Source organism: Morone saxatilis, unplaced genomic scaffold (genome assembly GCF_004916995.1).
Source record: "Morone saxatilis isolate NCDOM2014 unplaced genomic scaffold, NCSU_SB_2.0 Contig0, whole genome shotgun sequence".
In the NCBI taxonomy this organism is placed as follows: domain Eukaryota; kingdom Metazoa; phylum Chordata; class Actinopteri; family Moronidae; genus Morone; species Morone saxatilis.
In genome coordinates this window covers 14,550,318-14,556,890 of record NW_023339650.1, presented here as the reverse complement: position 1 = coordinate 14,556,890, position 6,573 = coordinate 14,550,318, and the positions used below count along the sequence as shown (strand labels likewise).

At 39.1% G+C, this 6,573-nt stretch overlaps 1 protein-coding gene across 1 annotated transcript in view; it reads left to right on the top strand.

Annotated features, from left to right (window-relative positions):
- The window catches only part of mettl4 (methyltransferase like 4), a gene marked incomplete at its 3' end in the record, with an annotated part of 14,995 nt that extends 9,634 nt beyond the window's left edge, over window positions 1–5,361 (top strand). Inside the window, 4 exon segments of the mRNA XM_035654476.1 lie at window positions 91–265; window positions 362–468; window positions 582–673; window positions 5,147–5,361. Coding sequence (XP_035510369.1) covers window positions 91–265; window positions 362–468; window positions 582–673; window positions 5,147–5,361 — 589 coding nt within the window.
- Window positions 5,362–6,573: the final 1,212 nt, after the last annotated feature.

Below are 6,573 nucleotides of genomic sequence, written 5' to 3'. Positions count from 1 at the left end.
GCTCAATTTCACGTTGATTGCGATGTACAAAGACAATGTGCGTGGGATTCTGCGTACGCACGTTTTGATACATCTGTTGTGTCTATGAAGATACAGTTCTTTGCCCTCAACCCAGCTGAAACGGCTTCCTATACCTCTACTGGCGTCTCCAAACTGTTTAGTGGTCACCTGGGTCACAAACCGGCCGAGCCACCTGCGTTTTGTCCGTGATGAGCTGTATCCGCACTGGGGGGTTGAAGTTGTGGCTGAATGGTTCTGGGTCAAGGTAAACAAATTTTGAATAGATACAGCTCTCAGTCATTAAAGTCTGACCTTTTTAGTGTTATTCCTGATGTTTTAAGGGATTGCTCTTTTCCCTCAGGTCACCACATCTGGACAGTTTGTGTTTCCACTAGATTCACATCATAAGAAGCCATATGAAGTGCTGGTACTGGGCCGATATCGCTCCTCTGCAGATAAATCCACAAGGTGTAAAATGTTTGACTTCTCTGTGGGTCACTTTACATACTCTGTATGCTATAACCCTTAAATGAAAGATATACAAATCATATTCATTCTCAGACTTGTTTAACTACTCTCAGCTCTTCAGAGACGTCAGAGGTTCCTGTGGAGGATCAGCGTTTGATTGTCAGCATCCCATCAGCCCTCCACTCCCAGAAGCCTTCACTCTCAGGTAATATTTTCAACATGAGTGCCAAACTACTTGCTTTATCTAAGAAGTACAGTTTTACTATGCCACCAGAGGGCAATGCTGCAACATCAGAGATTGTTATCTCTCTATACAGCTTCACTGATAAGCTCTAAATCCTACTACAGCCTGTTATAGCATATGCAAACGTACTTAGTCAGTTCTTTAGGTTTGCATTGCTGAAATCTAAAATGAGGCTTTGTGATTTTATTCCATCTTAGAAGATGGTTACAATACGCAAAAATTTAATTTTTAAAATAGAAATATGACACTTTTTCAATGTAGAACTTGCTTTTCCACTGCTGAAAGTTGACATTTCCATGGTTGCAGTTGCCTACGTTGGAGGTGAGAAAACCGCTCAAACACAACGTGAAGGGTCTCTGTTGTATTTGTAATAACTGGAGGACTTGAATCCTCAACCCTTGACGGGTTTGATTTATCAGATCGGGACTGTCTGCTGCTCAGATTTGATCAAATTTGTCCTATCTGCACAGATTTGTGCTATGCCAAGACTTTACTCCAACATGGACTCTACTTAGAAAACGTAGCGTAAAACCTTGAATATGCAGGGAGTATGAAAAGGAGAGGCTTGACGTCATTTCCCTCCCTCTCGGGGGAATGCGATTTATTGTGCAGTATGGAGAGCAAAACACAGCCAGTGTTTGCCGGTGCCCTTTCAGAAGCACATAAAAGCCTCCACCTCATAGAAGTGGCTGGTTATTGTTAAAATACATCGCTTTAAATCATAATCATGCCATTGTGGAGCTGTGATACCGTAGGGATTAAGTAGATTAGGATACAGATTGTGTTCAGTCTGCTTGTGTGATTCAAAGCCCCTCAGCAGGTTTTATCAGAACAGGTTTATTTATTCCATTTACTTCATTTTCTCAAAGCTCGTAATGCTGACGACATCTTTATCATCACGACTGCACAAGATGTAGAAGAGCACTAATAATTAAAGACAAATGTATAGAAAATTCTTTGCATTTTAAATAAATATGTACTACTAAATGACCGGAAAGAACAGCATCTCTTCCTCCAGTTACCAATACTTTTTTTATGTTTCTACAAGAGGTGAGAAAGCTCTGCTGGCAGTGGGTGTGACTCAAATCTTTGAGTGCAATAGTTATAAATTGCGGGGTGTCATGAAATATTAGACAGGCTTGACCCAACTCTTGCACAGATGCCAATAAGAGCAGAACAGTTTATTTATTAAATAATTTGAGATGATATTTAAACACTTGAGGGCTTTAAGGATGAATTGCTTTTTATTTTGTTCACTCCTGCAATAGATTATGCAACTGCTAGAAATTTCAAATATGTCCCAAGACCTTTGGCATAAATCATCCAGAGCTTTCTTACTCTCGTCTCAAGCTATCATCCCTGTAGTTCTGCAGCACTTTGTGTTCATGTCGAGCACGTCAGGTCTGCTAGAGCCAGCGGGCAGCCTCAGTAGTGTGAAGCCACAACCCTCGAGCCTGCAGTGTCGAGAAACCCTGACCCACTTCTCCTCTCAGATGGGGCTCCTATCACTGACATTGTTGGTTGCTATGGAGAGATAAGGGGCACCATTACTCCATTACAGATACAACACATCCAGATGGTCAAGCTGCCGGGGGAAAAAAAGTGTTTGCACTTCTCTGAATGACAAGACGTGTGGTTTTTATTAATTAGGACCCCCTACAACTTTAGAAATTGTGAAAAATGAAGTCCCTTCCCAACTTGGTATTATAATTAGTGGTTAAATGGCTGTCCGTCTCTGGAAGAGGCACGCTGCCAATTGTGTGGGTTGCATTACTGTTGATTGGGAAATGGTTTTGTGACAGTGATCTATGCGCCAGTGTTTCATTGGCAGCTACAATATTTAGCTTTGATTTTTACTTCATCAATCTATTTAAAAATAATAAAATCAAATGTTATTCTGATTTATAACAAGCTATTCATAGTGTTTTCCTCTGATTTTCTTTTGTTTTTGGTCTGTGAGCTTGTGACACTAGTATGTCAAAAGGTTAAAAGCACTTTGGTCCACTGGGTGTAAGGAGCAACATGCTTGTAGAGCGTTTGAATTCTCGATATTGATCTACATTTTTGGATCCTCTCAGGAAGATGTAACTAATGCTGATATTTGATCTGTGAAATTCTTTAAGTTCTGAAACCGCAAAGCATTGTAAGGATGCTGAAATTAAGATTGTATCATATTTTTTCCAGAAATAAGTTGAGCTCTTGTGTTTTATAAACTACATGGGGAGAGTGCAACACGCTTTAAACAGCATATTGACACATTATCAAGTTGATATAGCGACAGATGTCTATTTAAACATGTAGCAGATACATAGCAACAGCGTTGATTTGAAGACATGTTTTAGTCCAGTATTTACTGTTTTCTTTCTACCAACTCCTGAGGGAAAAAATATCTATCTCTGCTAACTTCATATCAGTAGACATTGTTCTTATTTAATTGTAGGTTCAAAACTATAACTGTAAACAGATAAAGATGTTAATCAGATTTTTACAGGGAACAAAAAGTGCACAATAGTGGGAATTTCTGTCATTTCTTTCACAAAGTATTAAGATGGGGCCAAAAACAAAACCCTGTGGGACTCCACATGTGTGCTGACAATCAAAGGCATTGATTTTATTGATTGCAAACATTCTATTAGAAAAATAGTATTGAGAAATTAGTTACTCTACTGTAATTGAACTAATCTAATAAGGAGCAGTCCAGTACGACATAATTAGTTTGCCATCAACCCTAGAGAGAATATGAGGAGCCTTCAAGGCAGAATGTCTTAAGACTGAATATGTTCCTTGTCTAGAGAGTGGTTAAGTAACACCTTCCTTTGCCTCAGGCCTCTCTTTGTAGAAGTTTCATACATTGTCCCATTTCAGAGTTAAGAGGATAATTAGACCTTTTATTCTCTGTTCAACTTTGAGAGCTGAGTCACCGGTTGGGGCTGAATTAGTCGGAGAGCTGCATGTTTGGCCTTTCCACTCTGTGACTCTCTGACGTGCAAAGAAAGAGGAAACGGGAGGCAGGATACCACATTGTGCAGGTTGGATCAGTTTGGGGATCAGGCTTTTGTGCTCATTAACTCCAAGTGTTGGCCGAGGCGAGTGTCAGGGTGGTTTGAGCATGCACAAGAGCAGAAAGAGCAGCACAGGGGCAGAGGAAGTGAAACGTATCTGTCAGGTGTGCCGCTCCTGGAATATCATCACTTATAGACTCAAGGTCACTGCCAGTCTCCACGTAGAAAAATCTGCGCTGTGGTGTGAAGGAGCTGGGCAGTTGCCAGTACTGTCCTCTGCCTATTACAGAGGAACAAGCAAAGTGCCCCCATAAGAAATTGATGCAGTGCAGTAATCTTACAACCTTACCTTTAAATGTAATTTTGTGACCAACTTTTTATTCGTTTTTTTCACATTATTGGCACAAACTTAATGAAATTGAGTATAAATGCAGATAAGACCAAAATATAGCGAGAAGAAAGAAATAAAACGTCCAAATGTGTGTTTAAATGTCCAAATCAATTTTTCATATCAGGGTAACTGTGGTTTACGTTCTTAGCATGCTAATGTGATGTAGAAGTCACTGTTAGAGGTCATACAGACCTTTAACCAAACAGGGCAGTAAAAACACTAACAAGCAGCAGTTTAACCTGGTGTTGAGCAAATCTATGGCAGGCAGAACAAGTTGTTTATTAGGTCTCTATAGGCAAAATATAATGTTTAGTTGTGTACCAAGTACTTTAGTGTTTTCATGCCACTTTCTACTTCTACTCCACTATATTTCAGAGCGTTAGTATAGTTACAGCTTTAGTTCCTGCTAGTTACTTTACAAATTAAGAGCTTGTAAAATATGATATTTTAAATAAATAGAATTTGACAGTTAATCAATTTATTGTATCCACATTACAAACACATCGATTTAGTTTTAATCATTTTGAATTTTGTATTATTGGTTGGACAAAAATGTAAGGGCTCTCGGTAATTGTGACAGCATTTCTCACTGTTTTCATCATTTTTACAAGTCAAACAATCGATAAATGGAGAAAATAATTAGCAGATGAATCCATAATGAAAATAATCATTACAGCCCTGTACAAAATAGATAAAAATTAGCTCCACCTCAACCAACTACAATAGTAAAAATCCTGTTTTTACATTAATGCATGAGTAATAATAATCTAATACCATTATACAATACAAAATACTATACCATTATAATATATAATGGTATAACAATTACATGGGACATTTTCTGCACTGAATACTTTTAATACTTAGTAAATAATCTGAATACTTCCTCCAACAATGATGATGTTGGCGTGTATAGACTGCAGTTTGCACTTAACCGAAATTTTAAGGTAACCGGGCATATACACAATGCAATGAGATCAAGTAGAATAAGGGCCAAGAGTATGTTAAACATTCCTCTTCCTCATTTCTTTCTGTCTGTAGAGGTATTGAAGCCCCACGTCAGAGCTGAAGCCAAGTGCTTGGAGCTGTTTGCCCGAAGTCTTCAACCTGGATGGACCAGCTGGGGCAACGAAGTGCTAAAATTTCAGCACACAAGCTATTTCACTTTGACCCCAACAGACGATCGAGGCGACAAGACCGCAGATGACTGCACGGATACACTCACACCAGCGTCAAGCTCACCTGGAGAATCCTCTGCTTCCCACCGTGGACTGATGACTGACCTTCAAAATTTGTCACGTCAGTATTTCAGTGTGTTTTTAATAAAGATTAAACGCTAAAAATATTTTTGAAACCTTTTGATCTGTACTTCTCATGAATGTGGGACCTTTGATTTATATCTTGGGTCAGGGTACATTTTTAAGGTAGTGAATCACAGGGCTGATGATGCATTTGGAGAGATGAAAGTGCATTTCTGTGCGGCTATGTTTTTAACTTCCCACACTGAAATCAGATAAACAACACTCAAGGTTTTATTTTTTTTGCCTTTTGGGTAATCTTTGGCACAATTTGTGTCTTAAGGATGATCAAAGTATTTCTATTTTTACTCGTTTTGAACTGAATTTCAAAATGTTTCCAAATCCTAATGAAAGAAATATTTTCACTTTGAATGCATTTGGTTTTCTTGTAACATTCCTTTAACAGATAAGTTTTCACATGAACAACTCGCTGCTGTATCCTCCACTCTACCTTTGTGCTGTCAAGGACATCCAGTCCTTACATAATTTTCCTTGTTTCTACTGAAAGACGCAATCTTCCCCGTGTCACAATAGCCATTAACCTACCCTTTTCCTGTTGGGTGGGGCCTCTCTTATGAGTCTGTGGTCTCCAGAAAGAGGAGAGGTGGTCTGGTGGTGTTGTGGGGATGAATGGGGAATGAGTTGTGGCCACTGCAGCACAGGACACATCACAGCTAATGAAGCCAGGGTTTGACTCCAGCCGGATCATTTCCACATTAGCTTGTCATGTCAATCGACAGTGATAGATAATGACGACAACAGGTGCTATCCTCTAAAAATGGCGGCTGAAATGCTCCACGATTCCAATTCCCTTATTGCCTTTCACCTCCTGCAGTCTCTTAGCCTCACATCGCTGCCCACCTCAACTTTCTCTTGTTTGAACCTCTGCTCTACTGCACCTACACCACTACTGGTCAAAATCTCCACCATTTACCTTTAATGATAACGCTGATAGGGCTGATAGCTAAGTGTTATGATGAAGTCCTTGTCACGGTCATAAATTGAAAATAGATGGATATGGGTTGAATGTGGAATAAGTTACAGAATCCTCACAGAATGTTTTATACAAATTAAAATCTGAAGAAACAGTAGGTTTTGAAAAATATGTTCAATGATATAAATAACTTTACTGATATGAGTTTGTATTGACACTGTGTCTTATTATCTAAG